The 17,419-nt window shown below is 39.5% G+C and overlaps 1 protein-coding gene across 1 annotated transcript in view; it reads right to left on the bottom strand.

The window, feature by feature from the left end:
- Positions 1 to 11,769, bottom strand: part of vps37d (VPS37D subunit of ESCRT-I) — a 37,389-nt gene extending 25,620 nt beyond the window's left edge. Inside the window, exons 1-2 of the mRNA XM_084730113.1 lie at positions 11,530 to 11,769; positions 1,669 to 1,840 (exon numbers count right to left, since the gene is read on the bottom strand). Coding sequence (XP_084586239.1) covers positions 1,669 to 1,840; positions 11,530 to 11,652 — 295 coding nt within the window. The 5' untranslated portion in view covers positions 11,653 to 11,769. The remainder of the gene's footprint in view (positions 1 to 1,668; positions 1,841 to 11,529) is intronic.
- Positions 11,770 to 17,419: the final 5,650 nt, after the last annotated feature.

Here is a 17,419-nt window from a genome sequence, read left to right as displayed (position 1 = left end):
CACCTGGGACTCACAGTCACTCTGGACAAAAAAAAGTCACTGAAAATAACCCTGGCAGCGGTTGCACTTCCTCCAAAATGGATTTGGCAAAACAAATTAGCATCATATAGTGTTAGATGTAATTTTCTTAGAGACAGAACAGGGTCACTTACTTGTGAAGGGGATTATCTTTTATCTTTAAAGTTTAAAAGTCAGTGCCAATGATTAGCAGCTAAGCTAGTAGCAGAGGGAAGCAGAGAGAAACAGATGCCAATAATAGCTGTGAGAAACTGTCTGCAGTAGACGTCAAGAAACAGTCAAGGTTCCATAGTCCACCTGGGGACCACAGCCACAACACTCTCTGCCAGCTTTCTCTGGTCACACAGATCCCCGTCCACCAAACAGCAGGATGTATTAAACAATACAGCTGTCTGCCTTGATCCGCTGCACAGTTTGTCTCTGCTACAATTACTCGCCTCAAGAAAACCCTCCTCATTCATCTTTTTTTCCTTTCCCTTGTTGCAGCAAATGAGACTCAGATGTTTTTGCAGAGGAAGGACGGACCCCCACCCATCCTGCTTTGCTGGGGAGGTGGGACAGCATCTGTGTAATGTGCACACATTGACAGGAAGTTTAACATTCCACCCAACTTCCATCACTGGCCGGCAGCTGAGGCTGGAGCACAAATCTGGCAATGCGTTTTCATTAGGGTAAACCAAGCGCTGGGCCTGCTCCATAAAAGCTCACGCTCAGAGTTATAAATAAGGCGCAGTTGACATTACCTCTGGAAATTAATGCAACAGGATTTATTTTATCACCTGCCCTTGGCTCTTATGCTGCAAGGAATTTCTAAAGCTTGCCCATGAGGCTTAAAATTTAGGACCGAGGCTTTAAAAGACATCCTCTGGTGCTGCCCTATAGCTGCCCCGTCAAAAGCATGACTTGCCTAAACAAAGACAAGGCCCCTTTCACCCCGCAAATTCCTTGACAACTGCTGCAAGCTTCCTGCTGGCATTTGATATGCTCCATTTCGTTCCCATGACCAAACTCCAGTCATGCTGAGGCTTTCGCTGAGCACTTGAAGGCTCGTCTCACTGACACTCTGAAGCTTTTCTGTACTCTGATGTGAAACTTCCCTCATTCTCTGCACCAGCGAGAGTGTCACAGCGAGTCAAACGTGATTTCGACTCTCGCTTCGCTTTCTATGTCTCACAGCATTGCAGTGAAGGCTGAATGTCTCGCTGCAATTACAAGGTGAGACACTGAGGAGCCACTGTGGGATATTACGTATAATTACTTTTAACCTTAAGTGGTTAGAATGCAACCTTTTCTTTCTGCGATTTCTTCTTTTGGTTTGTTTTCACTGAAGTCTGCATAAAGCCTTTTGAAAGCTCTGCGGCCGTTTAAGTAAATAAGGCCTACAACAATAGTCAGCTGTTTAAGGTCATATAGAAAACTGTCCTCTCATCAGAGGAATGTCGGCAGGCAGCAATGCTTCACTTTCACTTAGTGAGGCCGTATTTACCCATCCAGTCCTGGAATCTGAACCAGTGACCTTGTCATCACAACCACCAGCTCCTCTTGACTTATGTTTCGACAGTGATCGTCCACTGGCATCCTATATGAAACCAGAAACTGCCCCTCAACCCCCGTCCTCCCTGCCTCTTCAATGCTGTGGGGTAAACTTACCAAGCTGACTCTGTTTTTCCCAGCATGTGGTTGCCAGGTTGGACAGTTCCCGATATTTCTCCGCCAGCTGGAGTTTGCCGTTACAAAGGCGAGGTCGTCGGGCGAGGCTCTCCTCGGCCAAACTCCGATTGGAGGTGAGCAGCGTCTCCCTGTCCACTTGAAGCTCCTGAAACTGGACAAAGTCAACACATGTCACATATGTCATGCAGTACAGCTGTGTAGTAGTGTGTATTCTGATGCCCTAAATTATGCACAGGACTAGAGATGCACCGATCGACCGGCCAGTGACCGGAATCGGATGGTTTTCAGCTTGACCAGCGTTGACCAGTGAGCTGTCGGTCTGTGTCACATATCTGATTGTCTGCCAGTCAAATTTACATGCATGACCAGACAATGGTTCACGTCATGCGTACAGAGACAGTAACATCGCGGTCACACACGCTTGCCAGCACGTCGCCAGTAAGAGGAGCAACAGGCTCCAAGAACAGGATAAAGAGAACAGAGACGAGTCTACTGGCCCTTTTCCACACACAGAGCCGGCCTGGCTCGACTCGGTTTGACTCGGCACGTCAGCTCAGCACAGCAGGGGTTTGCATCTCCATTACAACAGTGCTACTCACTTGAAGGTGTGTCTTGAAGGTGTGTGTTTCTTAAACTGTTCACAATAAAAATCCCTTTTTGTTTTGTTATTTAAACGCTTTTATTGTGAAACAGCACAAACAGGAAATGTTTTCATTCAGGGGTTTCATCCATTTCCTTGGTAAAGATTTCCCCCCTGGTGGCTCAGTTTAAAGGGACACTACAAGGAAGGGGGCACTTCACAGCGAGGGGAAAGCCAAGGGAGAGAACCTGGGACTGGCCAGAAGGAGTCAGAGACATCTGACTGTGTGGCCAAACAACGGAAACTTTCTAGCCCTTCAGGCTAACGTTATCTAGCATATTACTATTGACAGATATTAAAACTTTCAGTCAAAATGTTGCCTTCAGATCAGGCTGAAGAATAGACAACAACCAGAGTTTGACGCGTCACAACTACACGTTCTCATCCAGACCTGTTTAGCCTTCTGCTTTCACTTTCAAGTGAGACTGTGAAATATCCTGTAGCGTGTGATGCACCATTACTTTCAAATCTTGTAGTCAGTATTTTATTTTGAACATGTAATTGAATTAACCTCCATTAAAGACGAGTTACAAAAAGTGTCGACTGTCATATCGAAATTGTACTCTGCAGGTCAGGCATTAAAAATTCTGACCTGGGAATTGAAAAGAAAATTGCAATTTGTGCATCTCTATACAGGACATTAAAATTCTTCTAACACACGTGGATTAGCCAGACACTTTTATTTTGAAGAGTATATGTTAACTCTTGATTTTATGAAATAAATACACTTAAATTTAGAATTTAAACAAAAGGTAATAATCTGTTTCAATAGGAAATATAATGCTTCTTTTACTGTACAAAATATAAATGTACTGTACTGTTTATTTTCAGTATGTCTGCTGTATATTAGAGCTATAATGAGTTGACCAAGAAACAATTAATATTCAACTATTTTAATACTAGATAGGGCTGCATGATTAAATAATCTGCCAAATACTTTTATGATTAATCATTTAATGATTTCTTCAAATCGCTTCTTTTGTCCAATCAACAGTCAAAAACTCAAAGATTCTTCATTTACTATCATAAATTACCAAGAAAAGCAGCAAATCCTCTGTGAAACTGGAACCAGCAAACGTTGGACATTTTTGCTGGAAAAATGGCTGAAACAAGCTGATCAACTCAGCTAATTGATTAATTGACTAACTGTCAGACCCTCGGGATGTCACGGGCCTATTTTGGGATTGTTGCGGCCTAAAATGCCCAATTTCACAGCAGCTTATCAAACGCTATGCAACGCTTTTCTGCATTTTTTGCAATGAAATTGTAGGACCGAAAGAAAATTGCAAAATAAAGTTGCTTTTTTTTTGTTTTGCTGGAGAACAAACCCACACTCTGTTCCAACTAGAAGAACTAGAACTAGAAGAAGAAGTGAACCTGAGGGGTGTTTCACAAAGAAGCAAAATATTTTTGGAACTCAAACTCGAAAACACAAAATTATAAAATAAAAATGTACAGAACAACAAATGTGTTCTTTTCAGTACCTGTGACAAAATTAAAAAAAAAACGAATGCAAAAAAAAAAAAATAGTGGATAATAAGAAAAAAAAACTAGTTGGTTCATTGAGACGTACATGTATGCTGTTAACTGTGATTGGTTGAATTTGCACGAATTGTTGCGATCATTGAAACTTCCTGGAGGGACTGAATTGTTGCAGCTGTAATAATGGATTAATCATTTAAGTCCAATCATTTTCTGGTTCCAGCCAATGAAATGTGAGGACTTCTTGCCTTCTGTATTGTACATCTTTGCTGCAGGATTTTGTTGATTAGAAGAGAGGTCTGTGGTCTGTGTGGTGAGGCTGATGTGTCGGTTGCAGCAGTATTGTGCACTCAGAAATCATGTAGCATTGTGCGTACAGTGACTCACTTCATAGAAGCACAGAGAGCATTTGTACATGAGAGACTCTGTGAATGCTTTGTTTCTCTACAATTGCAGTAAGTTGTGTTGGTGTCTTGCAATAAATGGCTCAGAGAAAGCCCAAGTGGTTCTTGTCTCCGATACAACACGAGGCAGAGCTGGACCCACTACAGCTGCATGCCTTCATACACCCTGAATGACCCCAGAGATGGGAGGGAATTGTGGCTGAACTGAGATAGTTTTCTGAGTATCTGAAACCCGCTGGGAGCTGGATGATACAATCACTTATCTTCCACTGCGGGCAAATGGAAGCTGCACAGGACACTGAATGCGTCCTGCTCTGGGGCGGCACGACAGCACCGGCCGACTGTGTGCCACCTCCGGTCACAGGCCGGCTTCTCAAACGACTCCACCGCAGCCCAAAGAGACAATAGGCTGCAGGAAGAAATAGAAACTGTGACAACTGCACAAGTCTCTGACACAATCTCCCAAACCCACCTGTCCCCGTGGATTAAAGCAGACTGTTACTGACACAAACAAAAAATATCAACTGCTGCGTGTCACTCCATGACTTTAAAGAAGGGATTTTTGAAAACAGAATTATTAATGTCTCACAAGTAGCCGTTTTTTCCACCAAATCAAAGTCTTTTGGAATAAGACCCTTTGAGTATTTGTGTTTTTGAGCTCGAGAATGGTGCTTCTTTGAAGAATACAGATTGTAAAGTGAGTTTTGAAAGCCATACATTTTAACACCCTTGGGTTTTTAGGATGTATTACTGGTCTGTAATAATCACTCTGTGTATGCATAATTAAATTCAATGATATGATACCTAATTTCACAGGAGATTTTATTTGTGTCACCATTTAAAAGGATTATGGAAGAAATTTACTTGTATGTAATTTCTATTCTCATAATTCAGTAGTCTAAAATGTTCTATATCATTTTCCTGATAAGAGGAAATAAAAACAATGAGATGTCTTGTTAATTCAACCTGAATGTATTTATATTTTATTTATAAAGTATTTAATGTGTATATGTTTGTGATAACATGCATCAAGATGCAAATAATTTATTGCTGATCATCCATTTTATTCATGACTGATCGATCAGTTTTTGGTGAAAAATGGTGACAATCATTTCTCCAGTAATTGACAATAATTGATTAGTTGTTTGGTCCATAAAATGTCAGAAAATAATGAAAATCCATTAATTAATCCTGTCACAATCTTGAAAAATAGGTCCAAACATGTGAAAACAGGTGGAGCGGGTGGACACGCAACTCGATTAGTGCAGTGGACCTTGACAGAATCACCCAGCCGGACCAGCCGGACCAGCCGGACCAGCCGGACCAGCCGGACCAGCCGGACCACTAACCCGGCTCAGACCTAAGACAGTGAGCCAGAGAGAGATGCATCATCCTCGACCCACTTTGATTCTTCATCAGCCCTCATCCTCCTCCTCAAACGCCCACAGAACAAATGCAGATCCAGTGGGATCTAACAAGTTTGACTGGAGGTAAAGTTACTGCAGCTAGTATGCTAACATTAGTTAAGCAGTTTAGTTTGCATCTTACGTTAGAGCAGATGAAGACAGAGTTTAATCCATTCACCACACGTGTGTGCTCTTGTGTTTCACGTTTTTGAGAGACGCCACAGTCCAGACTCATGAAACTCTGAGTATCACTCTCTGCACACCTTCAACATGGAGAGAAATGGAAAGCTTGACATCCCTGGTTATGGTCGCTAACCTACAACTGGACAGGTACTGTTTGGAGGCGAGGTTTAGCAAAAGGTCACTTGGGATACGAGTCACAATTTTTGCATTACAATTTTCATTTTGAATGAAAAAAAACTATAAAATCATGATGATGTGACATTTGTTGTACCATGCAAGTTTTTTTACATCTGGAGAAGAAGGTTTGTAGGATTTGAAGGCATCTCTGCAGCACTACAGAACTTTATTATAATGCTGTTTTGTCACATTTTTCCTTCATCAAAAAATTGCAGCTTCTAAGGTTTGGTTATTGCATTTGACCATCTTGCACATTTGATAATATTTTGATAAATTTTGTAACCCTAATCAGAGGTCACATTGAGCATTGAGAAATGTTTTTATGTGTATGTATAGGCTATATAGGGGGAGGGATGGGTAATCACTGTCATATGAGCTCAGAACTATAAATTATTCAAATGAATGCCACTCCTTTTAACTGCTGCCAAACAATACTGTCAGGGCATCGCTGTAAAGGAACAGTCGGTGTCCAAAACGCCGACATAACACCACTTTGTGAGCTTCATATTGCAAAAAATCAGAACCCTCTTTGACTATTCCATCAGTGTGAGCATTCCTGTGATTCTTCCCAGCCGGATACTTTTCTTTGCTCAATTGCCTTCTTTCAGCAGTCAGTCACTTAGAGCCTGAAGGCCACACCATTCAGTCCAGTGTTGTACGGTGCATCTGTCTCACATTTTACGGGTCATCAAAAGGATGTATGAGTCCCAAGTACAGAGGAATTTGCAGAATGTGCCCTCTTAGTCAAATGGAGGTCTGTGCGGGTGCAGAGAAAGATACTACAGATCTGCTGTTCATTCTAAAATAAAAAAATATTCCTGCGAGGATAAAGATAACACAGTTAGTTTCAGACTTACTGCCCAATTATCCGCCCCGTTTTCCTTAAACAGGAATCAATATGGACACTTCATTTCCTGCTTTGGCTAGTCCGCCCCGTTTATCAAACAACAACTGCTGCAGTCTTTGGGGAGTGTGTGTTTTTTGTATTTTGATGCACGGGCTGTAAAGCAGAGCTGACAGTGTTTACCGGCCCTGACAAATGACACTCGGGGAGCACTTAAGAGTCGGGAGTTCTGTGCTGGAGAAGACTCAGAGCAGCGCTGTTGTTTTCTGTGGTTCAACACGTCTGTCCACATGAAATGCAGTAAATAGGTGTTTCCCTTTTATCTTAAATGAGGCTCAAGCTTAATTAGGCCTCTGCAATCCACAGCCACCAATTTACCATTCAGTCTTCCATGAGATTTATGGGGTGCAAAAGCCTTTTCCATGAAAGAGAATTCTCCATGTAACACCAGACCCGTGTTCCACTGAAAGAAATGAAGGACTGCATACTGTGAGTCTCCACTGGATGACCACATTGTCAGTTGTCTCTTGCACCATATGAAATAAGTTTAAAGCATCTATGATCAACATTTTTATAACAACAATGGATCAAATCAAAATCTAATTTTCCACTGTTGCTAAGCCTACCAAATTTTCCATTCTTGCGCTGCATTTATGCAGTTTACAGTGATAACAGCAGCAGATTTAACATCAAAACTGGGAGTAATTGTTGAAACATGCCGTCTGTGATTCCTTAGAGACGTAAACAGAAGCAGATTCTCATTTCTTGCTGACAACGGTGGATTTTGTCGCTAAAATAATGACTCACAAGCAGCTGGGTGATGTCAGCTAATGCTAATGCTAACTTGACTTGAATCAGCTGAGAAGTGATGTTTTAATGTTTTGTCCGACATGTTTTAAAACCAGAACCCTGTGAAAGTGTTTATGTAAAATTAGCTAACAGCTGTGTATATTATATACTTAGACTGAGGCTAAAGCTAGCTTACATCTCAGCTAACATTGGTCAGATGGTGAAATACAGCAGGTATATCTACATGACAGATGACAGAAATACACTCATTAACGTGGGAAAAGGAAGAGCAGGGACTCGATTAGTGCAGCGGACCTTGAGACGGGTCACCCAGCCAGACCAGCTGGACCACGATCACCACAGGAAGAGACAGTGAGCCAGAGAGAGATGCATCATCATCGACCCACTTTGTTCTTCATCAGCCCTCATCCTCCTCCTCAAACCCCCACAGAACAAATGCAGATGCAGTAACAAGTTTGACTGGAGGTAAAGTTATCACAGTTAGTAAGCTAGTGTTAGTTAGGCAGACAATGCTAACATTTGCAATTAATGTTAGAGCAGACCCATACAGGTCAGCAGACACATGTGCTCTTGTTTTTCACATTTCTGAGAGACTCAAAAACTAACCCTAACCCAAACAGCGACAAAGGAGAGAAACTGCATTTCAAAACATACAGATTCTGTTAGAAGCTACAGAATTACTGAGAGCTGAACATAAAGAAACTTTGTCTTTCTTTCTGCTCTCCTGCACACATGAGCTCAGTATCACAACACTCGCTTGTTCGAGCGGAAGAAAAGGAGGGTCGTCACATGATGGTCACGGCCCGCGAGAGAGGACCCGGTCCTCTTTGGCCGCACTCCAGAGTAGGTTCGTCACTGAACCCTACCTGCAGCGGCAGACTATCAAAGCTGGTGAACGCTGTTAACCTTTTAACGGCTGAACAGCTGGATACTTCCCTCAGGAGTTGGTGGAGACCAAAAACAGAGTTAATGTAAGAGTGAATATTGGACTCACATTCATCAGCTGTCCAGAAACACGATTCTTAGTAGATGCTAACGTTGCTCTGTAACTCCTACATGTGTAATTAAGAAACTCTTGCCAACAACTTCTACATGATAAGGAGATAATATGTACAGCAAGTGTTGTGTTCATGGCTTTTTATTGCATGTCCACCATTAAGAACTCTTGTGTATTGTTAATTTGGAATTCTATGGATATTAATTATAGAATTATATAATATTATACTGGGTCTGAATCATTTGAGGAAAATATCTTAATGAGATTTTTCTGCCCAGTACTACCACTGCAACAGGCCTGTATTATTTTTACGCAAGATCGATTTGTATAAATCCTAAAATAATCTTGTAAAGCCCTGAATTGTTGTTTATGTATTTCACTTCTTGGACAGACTGAACAAATGAGATACGTATGACGTGCTGCTTACTGATTTTAGAGGTGCTGGTGGGTAGATTCTGTTACCTTTGGACAGACAGGCTAACTGATAAGCTATATTTTTATAGATAGACATGGATAGAGTGGTGTTGGTGTCCTTATGTATTCTCCCCCAGAATGCAGATAAGCTTATTTCCCAAAATGAAATTAAATGTCTTCCACCACACAAGAACTTTAACTTCAGAATAAATAATAATAGAATAAATTAAAAATATTACAAATATGACAAGCCATACACTGTGAGCTTTCTGCACTGTTCAGTAGAGGTTTGAAGAGTGTTATATGGTCTTTTGATGTGACTTTTTTACCTCAGTTTTGTTGCTGTGATTCTCAGACTGACCTCCTCAGCTTCAATAAACCGCTACAGCTGCAGTGCATTTAAGGCTGCCAAGGTCCTAACACTGCTTTTCTTTCCCTTTTACTATAGATTGGTTCCTGTAAACTGGTTTCCCCTCTTGAGATTTAATAAAGATATTTATCAGTCGGTCTGCACGATTATTAATGATCACTACAAAATGGTGCAGCCCTGATGACAAAACCTGATGTTACTTGGTGTTTCAGATCACTGGTTCTCAATGTGTGGGCTGTTATTAATGAAAATATGAAGAACACTCCACTATTCAGGCTGTAGCATTCATGATTATGAATCATTATGAATGATTTAACTCATGGTTTACATAACACTCATTATCAACATGAGATTAATGAAGCATTCTGCTCCCAGAGCTCATATGGAGATGAGACAGGGGGTGAAACCAGCCAACCATGATATATATATAATATATACACAATATGTTTTGATGTATTCTATCTACACTGAAGCAGATTACATCACTGAGAGCCAGAATACTTCCTGAATTAATGTCCTTGTGCAAACACAAATCCTGTTTTATCACAGATGACGGATGAATTGCTGCTGAAACACCTCCAAGCGCTGCAGACTGTGGATGTGAGTCGCTCTGCTCGGCTCCCAGGGGGAGAATTGTGTGACCTCTTGGTGAGGCTCAACCACTTTGGCTCCATCATCCCAATTCATTCAGGTTTTAAATGTCACATCTGTTGCCAAGGACCGGCCCAAATAAGTAATGTCTTTCTCTGTCTCAGAGCAAAAATCACATGACATCCTGGTTTTTCATTAATTAATCAAGGAAGAAGAATGAGGTAGAGGAGACACAGCAGTGCAAAGGTCCCAGTCCAGCGGTTCTCAAAGTGGGATTGAGCAGCAAAAATAAAAATGTCTGAGGAATTTGTTAATTATTCAACTGCTTGGATGTCAGTAGAATCACAATGAGAACATATATGAGGATGAATATCCTGCCCTGGTTATGTTTCACTGCACACACTGTTGTTGTCACTCCACCCATAGCTGTGTGAAAGCAATGCAATTCTATAGCCTACAGATTCCTGACTGAGTCTTTTCTGTTTGAGGACCCCCAAGGCAAATCTAATCAAAATGGGGCCCATAAAAAAGTTTGGGAACCACTGGTACACCTTGTATCTCTGTGCGCGTGAGTGTCTGTGTGAGACAGAGTGGTGTAGTTTCGCTTTACGTCAGGAAGGTCATCATGTAGCCCCGAAACGTGCCGCTCTGACATGAAGAATAAGGCACTCGGAATTCCATTAAAAAAACTGCCAATTTTAATTTGCCGTGTTTATACACAAAGCCACACTCACGAAATAACGCGACGTCGTGTGTTTTCTCATTGTCAGAGACCACTGCTCAATTCGGCATCAATTCAATACATCAAGACGCCACTCACTGCAGTAAAAGTACACTTTTATTTAGAATGAACTCTGCACGCCAACGTATCTGTCGAAAGGAGATGACTGAGGACGACCACTTGTAAAAGTTTAAATTTTATTCAAACAAGTCTTGCTATAAATACTGAAGTAATGCCGAATTGAATAATGTGCCGTAATAACCCTAATACTTTCTCAAGGCATCTTCTACCTCATGTGCTGGTCCTCCGTTGGATGGAGAAACACTACATTGCCAGATTTTTAAAGGAAGTTCGGCGTACGGAGTCAAGTCACATAACGGCGCGTATGGGGTCTTCAACACCTCCATACGATGCTTACAGCACGAAAAGAATGCGTGAAGCATAAAATAATGACTTGTACAGACCGCAGAAATAAAACCCTTTATGTTTTATCCTCGCTTCAGTAATTAATAATTCACCGCAAATATTAGGAGACCGGGGTGCGTGGAGACGAATTGGAAATCCGACCACTCGCCACGCAGACAATCGATGAGCCATGTAAAGCGGATTTGCGTTACACACTCAACATCAAATGTGATGATCAAAAAGACCTAAACGCTAATTTTCAGCGAAGAACAGCGGCACAGCTGGGAACGAAGGAAGCGCATCGTTCAAGATAAAGGACGAGGTTTAACAAAGCGTTAATAAGGCGCAAATTCCTTACGGCACTTTGGTTCTTTGGGGGAAACAGAGGATACCTACCTTCTCATTGAGCCGAATGATTTGGTCCATTTTGTCGTCGTTTTGTAAAAGCTCCCTCAGCTCACTTGTGCTTAAAGCCCTGTAGCCGTCAGGACAAGTGTTGGACTCCTTCAAGTTGGACATTTTATTCCTTCAAATTGCGGCTGAAGACGGTTTGGAAAACATAAAGTCCCGCACAGCGGTTACATCTCGCTCACATTGGAATGCGATGCGATCAGCCCGCATGTAGCGTCAACGTGCACGCACTGACCAACCGTCAACCGTTACGCTTCCTGTCAACACCTTCAAAATAAAACACACACGGCGCGCATCTTACTCAGTGGTGCAAAGTAATTAAGTACATTTATTCAAGTACAATTTTTGGGATTTACTTGTTTTACACTTCTACATTACTACAAAATAGAGGCAAAGTAGTACTTTTTACTTCACAACATTTAACCAATAACTTTAGTTAGGCTGCTTCGTAGATTCAGATCAATAATAGACTACAGAATAATATAATTAACAAATAAATGATGTGTTAATATATGGTTTTGTTAAATACTTGATTCTGATTGGTCACTTACTGCAAGGTCTGTTATTTGTTTACAACAGACCGTTGCTGTGAAGAACAGACCATTACACAGTTCTGACCTCTGGAGGAGCAATAAAACGATTTTTAAATCCATAAAATTAATATTTCAGTCAAATATTGATTTTATTTGGTACGTAACCACATAATAATTGGGAAAAGTACAGTGAGCAGGTCATTATGGTGAAATAAGCCCTTTCAAAGTGATGCAGGATCTGCTCACCGTACATTACCCATTACTTATTATAAGCTAAGGTAAGATAAGACTTTATTAATCCTCAGGGAAATAGTCACAAGCTACCAATAGTATTTCTGAGTACTTCTTCCAACGCTGTCGAAACATAATAGTACACTAAAAATGGTAAAGTGGTAAATAAAATCAAAAATAAAACCACAAAAACACAGTTATCAAGTGACACGATAAGGGACTTAGTTGGACATTTATTGTCAATTAATCTGCCAATTATTTTCCTCAATTAATCACGTTTTTCTTTGTCCATAAAATGTCAGAAATAGTGATTAAGTCTCATTACAATTTCCACTGACCTTACATTATGAAACTGCTTGTTTCATCCAACAAACAATCTTAATTCTGAAGAGACCATGAAGAAAAAAGAAAAGAAGCAAATCATGAAAACTAAGCCCAGTAACAGTAAAATAAATAAGATATTTACTTCTGAAACTATCCTGGAGTAAGTTGGAAGTAGTACAGGATGAAAATATTTAGTTAAAGTACCTGAAACCTGTAATTTCAGAAGTCTTACTTAAGTAATTGTACTTAGTGTACTCCATTATGTTTTGGTGAGCTGATTCTACTCTTTTCTATTGTTCCCTTGACTTTTCATTGTCTGTCCTGTTCTGCTATTTTGAAGGGATTTTCACACAGTTTGTTGCTGTGATGGTGTTAATAAAGGTTCTGTGGGACATTCAATTATTCTTATTTTTATGTTGGTCTACAAATTGATCCCAGAGGCTCATAAATCCTAATTAAATGTCCAGTAACAGAAAACAGATTTTTATCACTAAACAATTTTTTTCTCTGCATTGCTTTCTATATCCCAATGTGTATTATCTTTATATGTATTAATATGATTTTTTAAAAGTGACAAACTGTCGCTTTTCGTCTGTTTCAAGCTAGTGCCTTTAGCCTTATCTCCACTTCCGTTTTAGATTTTTCACAATTAAAGTCCTTATGACAAATAACGTTTTTGTCCTCTTTCTCTCTCTCTCTCTCTCTCTCTCTCTCTCTCTCTCTCTCTCTCTCTCTCTCTCTCTCTCTCTCTCTCTCTCTCTCTCTCTCATTATAATTTTAAAGACTGAGAGCGATTCATTCAGTACCAGCAACAACCAGTGTTTTAGAATAATTCAGGTCTTTTATTTAAGTAGAAGTATTAATACCATACTGTATTTTAAATATACTCATATAAATGTACTTTCACAGCATTCTAAGGTCTGATGTGTATAACAGGCTGTTGCTATGGATACAGTTCTGATCATAGATTCTGTTGGAACAGCATAATGTACAGTGAGCAGGTCATAATTCATTATACTTAATGCATTATAATCACTGTTGTAATGCATTATAATATCCATTGGTGGAGAGAGTACTGAAAATCTGGTGCTAGATACATACTTCAGTAAAAGTACAAAGTACTTGTTGCAAAAACTACTCAGAGTATTAGTTACTTTGGTCCCCAGTTTCATGGCAAATATGTCATAATTACCAAGTAATATATTTGAAATTTCATGGTTAATTATATTTATACTTTAAGTATTAAAAGTAAAAGTATTTTACTAGTCCCCTTTGATTGCTATATTATAATATATTAGATTATTATTATTATCATTATATTGAAGTGAACTTTTTTATGTAGAACTGGATGGTGACTAGTGATTATTTTTTTTATTATGGATTAATTTGCTGGTTTGATTCTCATTTAATCAGCAGATTGTTTGATTTGTAAAATTTCTGAAAAACAGCAAGAAATGATGTCACATTTACCCAGAGCCTAAAATGACACATTAACAGTGACTGTCAATATTACTACAAATAATAAACAAATAAATAAATGAAATTATTAAAAAGAACAGCAGCAAATCCTAACCTTTGTGAAACTTTTTAATGTTTTTGCGCAAAACTATTAATTACGTCTATGTCTATTTATGATGCATTTTCCAGTGATTTGTATTCAAAAAATATTCATTTGTAAAGTAATTAAAGCCATCAGATAAGTGAAGTGGAGTAATAATATTCCCTTGAAATGTAGGCCATGTGGAGTAGAAGTAGAAAGTGGCACGAAAAGAAAAGTATAAAAGTATTTTGAATGATAATATAGTGAAACACATTTGCAAAAGGGAGAAGTTATGATTGTTTGCAAAAACTGTACATTAAACACTTAAAAATAATAAATAAAAAATAATAAAGTAATCTGCTTACAATTTAATGATAGTGTGTTGTGAACTATTTGTTAAATGTAATATACTGTTCCTAAATGCTAAATAAAATATTGTTACAGAAATAATCTTTGTCATATTATTCATTATTCATTTTTTTCACCAAACCGTTGCCTAAGAGGTGAAAATAATCTGTAACTGTGGTCACATTTGATCTGACCTTCATGAGTTTGGGAGAAACTTCTTGAAGACTTTTTTTTCTTGGCCTGCATCGTTTCTTTGCAGAGCTCTTGTTCAATCAGTTCACTAAACCCTGAACTGTGGCAAAGTCCAAACCCACTTTATATCCATTAAACGTCTCAGGACCAAGTGAAGCCGTAACTGATGACTGACAAGATGTTATTATGTGGTCGGTGTGAGGGATTATTAGATGTATGTAGGTCACCAAACTATTGGCTTAGGGTGGATTTTTTTTCATAAAATGGTTCCAGGAGTCCAGATGATTTTTTGTAGATTTTTGCTCCATCTGCAGTCTAATATCTGGTCTCGGCGTTGCGGGCCGAGGAATAAACAGAGGGTATGAGAGACTGCTAAGGGCCCTGCTGCCACCAGGGGGGGGCATGTGTCAAAGGAGGAACCCAACACAAGCAGAGTGTAAAAGAAACTGAGAAGAAGATGGAGACTGAAGACACCTCAACCATTTTTTTTAATCTTGGGGATCACACTTGTTTTGTCTTTGTTTTGGACTCTCAAATGGACGGTTTGACCACCTGCCTTCTGTTGAAATGTTTATCTAAAGAATCTAAAGAGGCAAAGAAAAATAATCTCAAATTTATTTACTTTTTTTTTTTTCAGTTTATTTCAAATCTTAAGCGTTTGAATTGGGCTCAAAACTACCAACTCTATTACAGTGAGTTACTTTAAATTTTTAAGTTCTCTCAACTTCTCTTTTTGAGGCTTGTTTTCTTGTTGAAATGAAACTAAAACAATGAGGCGATCTCGTTTCTAACTCTGCCTACATGCATTTATTTCTATAGTATTTAACGTGTTTATGTTCACATCAAGATGATACAAGCTGATGTAGAAATGGCAGTAAAAATGCTCAGGAACATTTCTGCACAAATAAATTGTTCCTAAAATCTATTGATAAGGCCTATATGGTAAATCGGGTCGTGATGGTTCGTCATTTTTAAAAGTTTGGGAAATGTTTGGGAAACACTGGCCCATTCCTACCATTAAGTAGGAAGTGAGTCCTTCTTCCACCACTGTTCTTATGTAATTGAAAGTCCCCACCCTTTGACTGTAACTGCCTTTGACAGCACGTTTGACTTCTTCAGGAAATGAACTCAGGTTGGTTTCTTACTGTACGTTTGGCAGCAGGAGAACCACATCCCCACTTCTGCTGACTGTCGCTCTAGTTGTTGCCAAACAGTGGTAAGATGCATAAACTCTGGTTCCACTGAACAAGGCCCTTATTCTTTCTTGTGGACTGAGGGAATGTGTTGGTTGCTAGTCGCACATGAGCACAAAGTATTGACTTTCTGACCAATCAAAATGTTCCAAGACGTTGTTGTCGAGTGCTGCAAACGCACCTCTCCTCTCTCAGAATTCATGAATAATTATTTGAAGAGATTCTTGGCAACTCAAAGTAAGAAAAAGCACAAATGAAATGAATTTTGTTTACAATCTCTCAGTCCCATAAAGTCACAGGAGTGAGTCAGGACACCTGATACAAGGACGCTGGGAGCAGCTTCATGTTGAAGCTTAATGTTATCAAGTGAGCTCCACCTGCTCTGACGAGCCAAGATGTCTGTCGTGAAAATGGTCCACGGCGAGCCTTGAGGGAGCTCAGAAAATTAAACTTTCTGATAGGTTTGCTGCCAGAAAAGAATTTTAAACATGGACAAACTTGCGGGACGACCGCGGACGGGTTCTTTATGTGTACTTTAGAATAAACAGTGAATGGTGCAAAGCTGCCGTCTGTTAAATTACAACCATCCCTTCCTTTTCAAAGCGGTGCCACTTGGTGCCGTGGTGCAGGAGAGATTAGGAGCAAATCCTCAGGAGGAGACGACATATTCTCAAATATAAGACTCAGTGACATCAGGTGCAGAGTCAGAGCAGACTACAGGAGGCAGTCTGCTGACAGACAGTCCTGACTCCTGCAGTTCTCAGGGACCATTTATTAGATCAAATCTGGGCTCATTCTTTGCAAATGCAGCCTATATGCTCACTCAAATAACTAATTTAGTATTTAACTCATTTAACATTGTGCACTGTTTTTCTTTTCCTTCCTTAAGGATTTAAAGGATAAATATAGACCAGCTTTAGTGATATTCTGTGTTTGTTATTGTCAACAAATCCCATGATCCCAGTTTTGACCACTCTGTCTCTGCCATAATTTTTTAAAACCATGTCACAAAAATATTGTTTATTAAAGCTGCAATACAACAAAGAGAAGGACCTTTGCACCTCACGCACACAGAGATTCATGTTCAGCTTTTTACCGATACAGGCCGTCTGAATTGATGCAATCGCATCTTACACATTAAAGCCTGATGAGAGTCAGAGTAAATTCACATCTCACTCATAATTTAATTGTTTATTTATTTATTTTTTAATTTTGAGTGAAGACGGTGATTCTAGCTGGCTAACATTGTTAACAGTTTTCAAAGAAAATGAGGTGATGAAAATCATCATATAATCATGTGTACTGAGCTAACTGTGGAAGTGAAGTAACCAACTTAAGGATGAAGAAATTATGTTGAGTTTGTAAGTGAAGGTAATGTTACTGAAGCTTCAACAGGAAGTTAACAGACATGGAGCACAGAAAACTGATATGTCACACTACATTGTGCAAGTAGAGAATTCACCATATTCACATGATGAGCATTTTCCATTCAGATCACACTGGGAAAGTCAAAT

Source organism: Lutjanus erythropterus, chromosome 11, assembly GCF_056507025.1.
Source record: "Lutjanus erythropterus isolate fLutEry1 chromosome 11, fLutEry1.hap2, whole genome shotgun sequence".
Taxonomy (NCBI): Eukaryota; Metazoa; Chordata; class Actinopteri; order Lutjaniformes; family Lutjanidae; genus Lutjanus; species Lutjanus erythropterus.
The sequence above is the reverse complement of the archived record's forward strand: the minus strand, read 5'-3'. Positions and strand labels throughout refer to the sequence as shown.